We start from the raw sequence: 12,676 nt of genomic DNA, 5'->3' as shown, positions 1-12,676 counted from the left end.
CTTCGTCAGAAATATATGATTTTTATATTTATTATAATTTAAATTTGTAGGGGACTGAATTCGTTAAACAGTACACAAATCATAGCTGTTTCGCTGCAATTCTTTTAGCATTGAAATGGAATCGGCACACGCAGTTTAAAAAGGAAATGTTTTAAATTTCAAAATTATAAATATTTAAATATCATACAACTGCAATTATTTAATCGTTTATGACTCTATAATTTTTAAACGTTTTATAAGGTATTTCTCCCGCCTTCTTAGCATGCCTTCGTAGTGTAGTGGCGAGTACGCTCGGCGCGTATTCGAGAGGTCCGTGCTTCGATTTCCTGGGAGGGAATTGCTCATTTTTCAAGTCTTCTGCTTCAAAATTAGCCTAATAACACTACAGTGGCGCCTGAACTAAAAGGGTGGTAGATGATGATTCTTCACCCCCAGGAATTGGCGATTGGGACCCTAATCCTCAGTCGCCCTTTAAAAGGGTGAGTATATAAGGTATTTCTCCCGCCTTCATAGTGCAGTGGTCAGCACGCTCGTCGCGTATTCCGAAGGTCCGTGGTTCGATTCCCGGGGAGAGCATTGCTCATTTTTCAAGTTTCCTGCTTCAAAATCAACCTAATGACTCTACAGTTTAATGATAAACGTTTCGAGGTGCTGGACAACAATCTGAAATCTTCATTTTACAATTAGTTTTATTCTTTAAAATACTTAAATTAGGATGTTCTATAAATCATATGGCGAGAAGTTAACCTTAAGGTTTGATGTATAGATATAATGAAATGAAGAGAAAACTAGATATAAAGCATAAAAGCATTTACAATTTACGTTGTTCAAATTTTCAAAATTATCATATCATGCAACAGAACTTCCATAAAATTTTGAGCTAATTACCATCCAAAGTAATAAGATTTAATTAAATTGAAACCTTGTGGGGTTCCACCCTTTTATCTAACAGTCAAATGTGTATGAACCTTGTGAACAGATACGCGAATAATCGCTTGAATTCGGGAATAGAGACGTAAAACTCAAGAAGGGTTAATTACCCTTTTCTATTCAAAATAAGAATGTCGGCTCCTTTCTCAGAACGTACAGTAAAGCCTCCACTTGGGCTTGAATTCAAAGTATTAAGAAATAAAACTTAACTAATGCTTAACTAAAAGATATGGCCGGAACTATCAAGAATTTCTAAGTAGTTGGCCCCTAAATATGAAATAAGCTGGCGAAGCTATCAATACAGCCGAGCGTAGTAATAGCTTAGAGGGACACGTAGGCCAAAGGCGAACGCGCGCTAGTCAGAAACTATGGCCGTCTAACGAAGTCAATGGAACTTCGACTTAAATACCACTCATTTGCTTTACACGCGATTCTAAAAGCACATTCTGGTTGGAAATTATAAGCTGAATTTTAGGAAGGATAGGAAAGTAACTTAAATTAAAGTAATTAAAGATAACTGTTAGGATACACCTTACAACCTAAAATAAATTTATGGGCTTAGAACAAATGAAATATATGCCCAAAAAAATGTAATTTTTATAAGTAGCTTTTAAAACCATTTAATATGTGTTTAACGCGGACATCTGATGTTTAAATGCATGCGTAAACAAACAAAGAGAAAGTAAATATCTTAAAGTTTATATAGTAGAAGAAAAACATGCGACTGTAGCGTTTAAAACTAGGCACAAAAAAACCTTAGTATGAAATAGATTTTAAATAATTCTCTTTCGATTTCAGCGAAAAAAAGACATAGTTTCCTTTTCTTCAGGAGCAAAAATGTTTTTACAAATCTAGGTTTCCTTTTTACCCTTATTTTTAAAGCTGAAATATTATTTTAATATTTAACGTTATGTATAAATGATTACGTTATATATATAAAAGAGAATAGCAGCTTGCTTAAGGCTGAGCGTATGGTAAAAATGTACTGTAACGTATTTTAAAAATTTACCAAAAGCGTTCATTTTTTAATTTTTTACTAAAATTTGTATGTATGCTGTATATTTTATTGCAAAATACGTATTATAACACATAGGTATTTCATTTTTTATTCCAGCCAAAGAATCCGAAGGTATATTCGTTCCTGACTTTAATGGCCAATCTTATTTAGAGTTTCCTACATTGTCCAATGTGCGACAAGCATTCAACATCGAAGTGTGGTTTCTCACAAGATCCTTAGACGGAACTCTTCTTTATAACGGCCAGCAGTCTTCCGGGAAAGGAGATTTCATTGCGATTACGGTTTCAGATGGATATATCGATTTTAGATATGACTTGGGGAGTGCTGTTCAGGCCGTATCGTAAGTATATCGTTTCTTGGTATCGGAGATTTAAGTTCATGCATCTTTATCGAATATGCACTTTCCGACATTTATGTAACGAACTATGATCAAAAGAGGATATTTATGTCTTTGAAAAGACCATTGTTCCCGAAATTCCATACATGCTCACAATGAAGAGCTTCTATTGTTGTCTCTTATTATCCGGATATATTTCAAATTGTATTTGGCGACATAAAATATATGAAAGGGTATCGGAAATCTTTCTATTTAGGTTTTATCATACATTTGAAGAAAAATTTGAAAAGATATCTATAAATGAGCATATTAAATATAAATGTAAAAATATTAAGGCATATATAAAAGTTATTATATCAATCATTAACAAGTTTATGCAACATTTAACTGAAAACCTAGCGAACTTTTATACTTATTTAATATATGCATGAACGGAAAACTTATGTATTTGCACAAAATGCTTGTAGGACAGTTCTATTTGAATTATAAAAATATATTACCTAATTATCATAGGAATAATACATATCAAAAGAGGTATTTTTATCATAGTGCTCCGGATATTAGCCCCATAGTTTACCACAGTGCTTAGTTAGTTTTACCATAGTGCTCCGGACGGAAGCATTGGTAGACATCAGTAATAATTTCAAAATTCTATTAATATATTACACTAAATTAATTCAGTACTACCTAATAATCGTATTTTCTTTACATTATTCAGCTTAATTAAAATACATTTTTTTAAGTTTCTCTTTTTAAAAAAATCTTAAAGGAATTTTAAGCTTTTGAAACGTTATTCAGTATTTTAGGAAACTTTTATATCATTAAGTTCTCTGTTTAATTCATAGTAAAGTTTAAACAAGTGCTGCAGTCAAAGTACGAAACTTATTATACAAGATGGTACAAATTTGGAATATTAAAGAAGATTATCATCAAACTATAATAACTGTGTCATGAGGCATAATTATTAATAATAATAAAGCAGAGCTATGAGAAACGATAATGCTGAAAATTAAGTCACAGCCATACAATTTACCATTGCTTAACTTTTGAAGTCTTTTACTTCTGTCCTTTGATTGAAAGATCGTTAAATAGTTTAATATTTACCGTCCTTTTATAGCCAACGTTTATCAAAGTATCACGATGCTTAAGCCATTAAAATATCTTGAATCTTTTAATCAAAATCCCTCATTAGAAAGAGCAGAATTTTTCGAATTCCATGCGAGGTATCCGATAAGAAACATCAAGACGTGTATAGAAAATACATCTGTACCGAAAGCTACTTTTTTTATATAAAATGCTTTCAAAAGATTCTGTTGTAAATAGTGTTTTTATTTTTTAGAAAGAATTTTAGCGTTAGTTTGAAATTGCTTTATATCCAGGGAAACGTTTTAGCAACTAATTCCATAGCAATTTACAGTTAGATAGAAAGAGTTGATTACAAACACAAAATTCACTAGTGGCATATATTTACGATATTCACTTGCAATATAGAAAAATATACAATTCGCGGTCTCCTTTATTCCAGAATTTGTTATACCTGACAAATCCACTGCGGCGCAAGTATTATATTCATGAGATAATGATATTTAGTAGTTTGTTCTGTAGAGACATTAGGTTAATGTTGGAAGCCGGAGAGATGAAAAGTTAGCAATTGCCTTCGCCGGGAATCGAACCAGGGACCTCTGGAATACCGGCCCAGCGTGCAGAACCACTACACGACGAAGGCACGCCCAGAAGGTGGGAGAAATACCTTATATACTCCCCCTTTTAAAGGGCAAATGTGATTTTTAGGGGACCCAATCGCCAAATCCTGGGTGTGGAGATTCCTTATCCAACACCCTTTTAGTTTGGGCGCCACTGTAGAGGCATTAAATATTTTTTGAAAGCAGGCAGGATGAAAAATTAACAACTGCCTTCGCCAGGAATCGAACCACGGACCTCTGGAATACCGGCCCAGCATGCAGAATCCACGAAGGTAAGAGAAATACCTTATAGATCAATTCAAAACAAGTCAGAAATAAATCTCTCAGTATATTTACACTTATTTTACCTTTCCATTCTTGATAAAGCTTGCTAACTTTATTTTCAGTTAAACATAAACTAGAAAGAAGTTAAACAGAAAGTACACACGAAAGGTGTTAGCTCATAAAATCACCTTTTACTCTGTACTGAAGGAAATTTTCTGCGTGTAGCAGGGTTTTACTTTGGGAAGAGAAGACTGGTTAAAGTTAAGCACGATTTATCCGATTTTTTTTTTTAGCCCAAAGGGGCAGTAGCTCAGAAGAGCTTTTATTCTCAAAACGGCATTTTGTGGCGTTTCACTTTAAACTGTAAATAACATTATAAATCGTATCCACCAAATATTATTGTCCTGTATCACATTTATTATTATTTTTTTTTTAAATCTGAAAATTTTCAGATTTTATATTACGCCCAAAGAAAATCACAGACGGACATTTAATCAAAATTTTGATTTTGATTCTGTGAACATTATTTACAAAGTTTCTTCAATTGGTGAATTGAATTTTCCTGAAGTTATAATAGTCAAAAATATTTATAAGATTGCGCTGCCAATGAACACCGAGCGGCTTAATTCACAGAGAATCATCACCAATATGTATGAGGTATTTTCACCCTCCTTCCAGCATGCTTTCGTGGTGCAACGGTAGCACACTCGACACGTACTCGAGAGGTCCAGGTTCGAGTCCTGGCTAGTGCACTGCCTATTTTTCCCGTATCCTGCTTCAAAATAACGTAACGACTTTGCATCTTCTTTAGCTAACGACAATAATTCTAACCCAGTTCTTCCTAACGCTTTTAGACTTCTAATATATTTGTTTTTAACATTTTATTACTATTTTTCTCGACAAATGGCATTACGTCCTTTTCCACTTTGCTCTGCCCAGAGCTTTCTATATAGAATGACCATGGTGCTCCTATTTCTTTTCAATTTTTTCTCTCTCATGATGAAGGGGGAGGACCTGTGTCTGATCTCCCTCGAAATCGATAGAGCTTTACGCAAGAGAATAAACCGATATTACTATTTTTAGCAATGCAGTAGATAAAGCAGTATTATAAGAAGCATACATTTCATAGTCATCTTCGAATGCTGTTGAAAAGTAATACAATTGTTTTATAAACTTGTCTTTGAGTCTCTGAATGTAAAAAAGAGTCTGGAACGTTCATTCTTTCCTTTGAAAAAACGTTTTTAACGTGTTTGACGCATTAATATTTAAAAAGGTCTGAATGAAACCATATTTCAAATAATTAGCATTGTATTGCCTATCATTTTTCTGAGACATAGAAATATCTGAAACAAAGCAAGAAGGAATAAGTTAATTTTTTTAAATAATACATCTAAACTCGGAGTTTTAGTGTCGTGCTACTACGGCGGTGGTGCTACCCACCTTGAGAATCACTGATTTAGAGGCTTATTTCATTGCCATTCGAACCTATTTATACTATCATTCAAAGTTTAATTTTCTATCGATACATACCTCACGCTTTTTTTCTAAAGTAAATGTTGGGGAACCTGTTGAACTATTAAGTGACTTATCGCTGACTTCAAATAACTAACGACGTAGACGCAAAGGTGGTTAAATACGCTTTATTTCACTCAGAATAAGGTGAAAAGTTGGCCCCTTACTCAAGCATACAACTCAGAATAAGAAAAAAGAACTAAAACTAAGTAAGAGACTTATCCAAAGCTAACACAATTATTTAATGTACTTGATCTTTAATTTAAAATAGCCGGCAAATATCAAAAGGTACGTAATAAATGGCCGTGGATAACAGTTTCAAGAGATATTTAGCGCGAAAGCAAACACGCACTACTCAGGATTTCTAGCTCTCTCTCTGGAAGTAAGTTTATAGGGTATTTCTCCCGCCTTCTTAGCATACCTTTGTGGTGTGGTGGTCTGCACGCTGGGCGCGTATTCCAGAGGTCCGCGGTCCGATTTCCGGCGAAGGGGCGTTGATCATTTCACCTCTTCCTGCTTCCAAAGAATACCTAATGTCTCTACAGCGACGCCAGAACTAAAAAGGGTGGTGGATGATGATTCTCTACACACAGGATTTGGCGATTGGTTCTCGTAAAAACCTCAGTCGCCCATTAGAAAGGTGTGTATAGACGGTATTTCTTCCGCCTTCTTAGCGTGCCTTCGTTGTGTAGAGGTCTGCATGCTGGGCGCGTATTCCAGAGGTCCGTGGTTCGATTCCCGGTGAAGGCTTTGCTCATTTTTCACTTCTCCCGCTTCCAAAAATACCTAAAGTCTCTACAAGTTGAACTTTCCTTAAATACTATTTTCCTCTCATTTACATTCAACGCGAATTGTGGTAGGGAGTTGTAAGTGGAAATAAGAATCGATAGGTAATCACTTTGAAATTAAAGTAACTGTTGTAAAATTAAAATATACCTTACAACATATCATAAACTAGTTTAATACAACATATTTAAATTTCAATTAAGTATTTTTTACACCTTATATTTCATATGTCAATTTAGTACCTATCTTCCTAAATCTAGCTTTCTGTTTTTTTTCTATTTATTTATCTCTTTGTTTACGTATTATTAGGTTAATAAATAAATATTGAAGTAAAAGCTTTTTTTGTTATTTGTTGCATAGAAATAAAAATGGAAAGATAAGTGTTCGATGCGTTTTAAAACTTCTTATACTAATTTCACCTTTAGAACCTTTCAAAATATGTTCTTTTTTCTGAGTTAGATTATTTCTGAGAAAAACATTCAGGAGTAGATTTTGACCTTGTTCTTAATTCATTATTCTAATTCAAGTATCACATGCAATTCACATCTGAATTAGAATTCGCAATTATAATTTAAAACAACGCATTATTTCACCAATACTCTCGCTATCAGACTCTAACAGGAAATGCTTTAAATGCAATGCTGTGTAATTAATTCTCATTATCGTTGTTTCTTAAGGGATAAATGATATGCGGATGAAGGCTTCCACCTCATTACGTAAGTTACAGGAAAGAGGAAATGCTCTCTTTTAGATTTAATATTCGAATAAATAAATTAATTAAAATAACCAATTATTTATCAAGACTGCTTGTAATCGCTGCAATTATTTCTCTTTTGTTTGCCTTTTCCTTTATTCTTCGCGTTTCAAAGTAATTAACTTTTCTGATTTGTTCTATTGATCGCAACACTTTTTATACAGCTTTTATTCATTTGTTCCGTTTTCTTCTCGATTTATCAGAGGCTGCGGAGTGATTATTTAACATGCTTTCTTTATAATTTAATTTGTTTCAGAATTTTAAGCAAGTCTATCCTGTTCAGCATTTCAGCAAAAGAAATATATGCGCAGACGATGAAGTATGTGGAAGAATTTGCTTAAGGAAATGCTTTAATTTTTTTCCTTGCAATGGAGTTTATTTTTATTTTTTTTTATTGAAGTTCATTTTTTTCATCACTTTTCTCATCAAAGTTTAATCTAGGGAAGTGCTTTAAAATGGCGGTAACTTATCACAAAAGCTATTCAAAATTCCTTCCCCCTCAACCACCAACATATTTTACTGCATTTTCCCTATCTAACCAAAGGATGGGTCTTCTTTTTGTTTAAATAAAACCCAATCACAAAATCGAGCGGAAGAAGTTTCCAAACTTCGTCTTTAGAAAAAAAATCTTTTTATAATTAGAAGATCCTGTACAAAATTAGTTTCAAATTAAACAAAATATCACGAGAGCTTAACATATAAATATCAAGTACGTGTATATATAAAGTATGCAAATAGTCAAATACTATATTTGAAATAGACACCAAATCATGTTTATATGAGTTTTGGATAAAATATCATATTATAAAAGGTGTCCCAATAAAAGCGCCTGACTTAGTATGCCCACTAAAATACTTATTTTTTAGGAAAAGGAAACTGTTTTTTACGCACTTATCAGGGATAAATATTCCGATTTAAGAACGAAAAATAATGTCTGGCGTATATCCTCCAGAACATTTTACACAGCACAATACTCTTTCGATGAAAATCGTAAACATTTTGTCACTAATCTGTCTATCAAAGATACTAATTACATGTTCAATTTCCTCTTGAAGTTATTTTATTTTTACTTTTTTTAAGTTCGGATTATTTAAAACTTGCAATAGCATTGTCATGCACAACAGCGATGTTTTCCGACTGGATTGACAGCGTAGTTATTTAATTTATGATGCCGCAACAGTGTCTTCAATTTTTTTTATGAATTTGCGATTTATTGTTCCACTGGGTGTATTTTCACGTCCAATCCAACAAAGATTGCACCACGTTTTCTAACAGTCTCTGCATAACACTCAACATTCAGTTTTTACAGTGCAGTAGAAGGAATAAGTACCCAGATCTGGCTAGCTCGAATAACAGCCTTATAAAGTTAAACACGTCAACTCCTAGAGGCTATCCAAGGAGGCATAACCCACCGATCAACCCAGGAGGACAGTTTTTGCATCGCAAAGTCTGAGTAATTGCTCAAAGTCAGTGATGGATGACTTCCTCTTCTGCATATGCATAATACGTAATGTTTTTTACCTATGAGCCTGCATTTTAATCCTATTATTTTGTAACTGTATTTTTAATTTGTATTTTTATTTGAATTTTATTATGAATATGCAAAATTACCATAGTAAATTGCAACAACAAATGCTAAAACAGTAAAACAAATGCAGTTCGTGTTTGTATGGCCATATAAATGTCCTGTTAACATCCTAAAAAGCTCCCGAGGCGGCCTGTTGAGGCCTCAGGGAATTGTTCCTGGTTAGTGGAGGGCGCGGGATACATGCCTGTTTACCCCTGTTAGACATCAGGCGTCCCTGTCCTCCGTTACCAACCAACACACCAGAGAAAGCTTGTTTGACATATACCGTCTCCCAGTGTTGACCAAGGGGAGCCAAATCTCCAAGAACAACCTTCGATATCAAACTATGTAGCGCCCTTACAACCAAGGGACAGACAAGACAGTAGTACAATATGGTCCCTTCTGAGCCTGAACCTACCACCGAATAAACGATGGTTCTAGTCACTGTGAAGAAGTCGCCTATCGAGATATTGGCATAACCAGAATGCCGGGATTGCTGCCAGTAGAGCCCCAGAGAAATTCAGTTTTTGCAATCAAAACTTCCTATTATTTTCTGTAATGTTTTAAGTCAGCTAAACTTCAACGAAGCTGCAAAATGAACTGAAATCCGACTCAACATTCTTGGATCGGAACAAAAGGAATGCATTTGTCGTAAGCATGCTAAAATATTTTCCATTTAAAAAATATATAATATTTTTGTGAGCATATTGAATCGAATGCTTTAGTTGGGACACTCTACATATCTATTTGATTTCAGAGGAGTATAACCTTGAAGATGCATGATTGGATAGTATAAATAATTCATTATTAGTGCACAATGTATAATTTTAAAAAGACGTATTATGTAGAGTTTCTACAGAGGCTCTTCGCACACTTTTAGACGATTTTCATTGTAATTACAGAAATACTTTGCCTACAATTATTATGACAACCTTTATTGTTTTTCATCATTTATATCTGACAACCTTTATTCTTCACTATCTTTCTACACGTAATTTTCCATGACAATAAAGACTTTTATAGTATAGAAAGAGGTTATTGTATCCCATTACTCTCGAATACCTTTCCAAAGTCTAAGCAAGTTGTAAGTCGACATGTAGACAAACTGCTTTTTAAAAGTTCAGAAGCGCAAAAATACATTTGTGATATATCAGGAGATTTAATAAGAATAGGAGTGAAGGGTATGCCCTTTATACCCGTCTCTTGTTCCATTTTTTTCCAGAAAATTAACAGTTGATTTTGACATGTTGCTGTTTGCTTTGTTTTGATGAGTTCTACTGATTCATCATCACATTGTGTGTTATAAAAATGTATTTCATATTTGAAACCTGGACATAAAATATATTCCCGATAGTATTTAGAGTTAAATCTGAAAAATGTTTCCGGTCTCTTTATTTTTAATTCGCCGTTATATGAAAAACCAACAACATTCATAAATTCCTTTGAAAAATTTTCTTTAGATTCTTTGAACCATGCTTTAAGATTTTTATCTTCTCTTTGATGATAATAAATGGATCTTTTTTTATTGTAGTTATTTAAGTATAGCCAAGATTCCTCTATTATATGACAACATTTTTCCATTTTTGTCCGGATAAATGTTTCTGATAAAGACTTCTGCATCGCGTTCTGCGTTCAGTGACATGTCGTCGAGAAAGACGATGCCTTTTTTGCCTTTTTAAGATTCAGATCAGCATTAATCACTTTCTTTACGGTTGACACTGGGAAATTTATTGATTTTGCAGCTCTCCTTTGACTTGGCGGACTTAATATTAACGCTAAAGATCTTACTTTTGAAACATCCGAAACGTTCCATTTCTCCCTTGGATATGTATTTGGAACAATTTTTCCACTTGAAGCTGAATTTTGCCTTTTTTTTTTTCCTTTCTTGTTGACAACATCACCTATCGTAGCTTTAGATATCGAAAAATCATGGCTTTTACAACGATTTTTTTAATAACTAGATACGAATAATTTTCTTCGTAAAGAGTAGAAACATAGATTTCCATCCATTGCTTCTTTAAAAGCGACATTTTGGATGAAAACAAAACTATGAAGTAGCAGACGATATTTTATGCTTTCAAAAATATAGCTGTAGTTTAAAACAAAAGCAAGCATAATATTTTTTATAAAGCAAAGCAAAATCGCCTAAAAATTGTGCAACAGGCTCTGTAGGATTTATTTTGGAGATCTGCTTCTCCATAGACTCAGAGTAGCTCTTAGCCGTTTTTTTCGACAATAAGTACATATGTTAAAATTTCTTAAAGATCCTATGCCTCATATTTGGCCAATTACCTCATCAAAAACATTCTTGTGGAACAGCCTTCGGGGAAATTCCTATAAATAACTTGAATTTTGTGCTTTAAGTTGTTTAGGAGAGCTTTTGTCTGGCATCATTTAGGAGCCCAACCAGTATTCCAGTGAATACGTCTACTGAATACTATAATCTGTTACTTTAAAATATGAAATTCAATTCATAAGAACGCCTGATTTGACGCTGGTTGTTAGATTTCACTCGTAACAACGGAACTAACAACTGCGAGAAAAAGATCGAGTCACATAATTCCCCCAATTCCCCAGTTCGGTTTTCGATTCCGCATGAAACCAAAATTACAGAACATAATGCTAAATTATTCACGTTATCGAAATTAATAGTGAGGTATCATGATCAGTTTTCCTGCTCGCTTTCAAATAGTTGAGTTTGTTAATCAAAAATTCATTAAAGTGTTATAAAACATGAAATAAATGATAAAATAAATTCAAAATTCGGGCTTCCGTGCGCATATATTTGGGTGGAAGACTACATTATTGAAAATTGGATGGTTCTAGGTACCGTTTTTTCGCAGTACGAGGAACGTACGTACATTCCGTTAAATATACGTAAATAGCTGTGCTGTGGGTAGGGTTCCCACCTCTCCCGGAATTGAGTCCTGAAATTAAAAATCTCCCGGAATATCAAGTTTCTCAAAAATAATGTGCACGGACGAAATGGTTGAGAGCATCGAAAGTCACAAGACTGCGCACAACACCCAAAGAACGTCTATGTCAATACATACTCTTTATAGCAGCGGTGAGCGCTGAGTAAGCGCCTTACGGGATGAGTGGTGGTTTCATGCCCGCGTGTCGCCACCATAGTACCTCCATGGTCACGATGGCCAAGGTCACGGTGTCGAGCGCACGCGCCCTCATCTTTCCTTATCCTTTCATTTTCAATCCATTCTTTCATTTAGTCTGCAGTTAACTAGCTATCTACAAACAAGTGCGTATTTTGAAATTATTGAAATGCTGTCATAATAATGTCTAGTGAAAAAAACGATTCTGATTCTGCAAGTAAACAAACAAGTATCAAAAAAAAAAAAAAAAAAAAAAAAAAAAGACAAAATATTCGACGCCGTTTCAAGACAAGTGGTTAACCGAATTTGATTAGCTTATTAAGAGAGACAACTTTAACGGAGAATGTAAAGTATTTTGGAAAACGGTCTTCGCAATCGGTTTGGAACTTTTTCATGAAGAAATCTTCAGAAGAACAAGACAATATATCGGCAATTGAAATTACTTCAGTCTATCATAGGATTAAGCACCATCACAATTTTAATAGCCAGGATTGCACAAATTGTATAAGCACTCTATTTCCAAATACTTCTTTGCCAAAAACGATTTCTTGTGGTAGAACAAAATGTACAAGTATTTGCGAGAGTGTGCTTGCTCCTGCAGCTTAAAAAAATACTTTTAAACGAGATTAAGGAGGCAGAGATTTTTTCAGTTCCGACTGAAAAGAAACTCTTTTTTGTTCTTCTTCCGGAAACTT

At 34.0% G+C, this 12,676-nt stretch overlaps 1 protein-coding gene across 2 annotated transcripts in view; it reads left to right on the top strand.

Moving 5' to 3' along the window:
• Window positions 1-12,676, top strand: part of LOC118182863 (agrin-like) — a 1,858,472-nt gene that overhangs the window by 1,737,001 nt on the left and 108,795 nt on the right. For both annotated transcript variants that reach the window (XM_085810649.1, XM_085810648.1), the window contains exon 23: window positions 2,045-2,288. In XM_085810649.1, the coding sequence (XP_085666775.1) occupies window positions 2,045-2,288 (244 nt within the window). The remainder of the gene's footprint in view (window positions 1-2,044; window positions 2,289-12,676) is intronic.

This window comes from Stegodyphus dumicola, chromosome 2 (genome assembly GCF_044657685.1).
Source record: "Stegodyphus dumicola isolate Sdum_Otavi_A_Nest chromosome 2, ASM4465768v1".
In the NCBI taxonomy this organism is placed as follows: Eukaryota; Metazoa; Arthropoda; class Arachnida; order Araneae; family Eresidae; genus Stegodyphus; species Stegodyphus dumicola.
The sequence above is the reverse complement of the archived record's forward strand: the minus strand, read 5'-3'. Positions and strand labels throughout refer to the sequence as shown.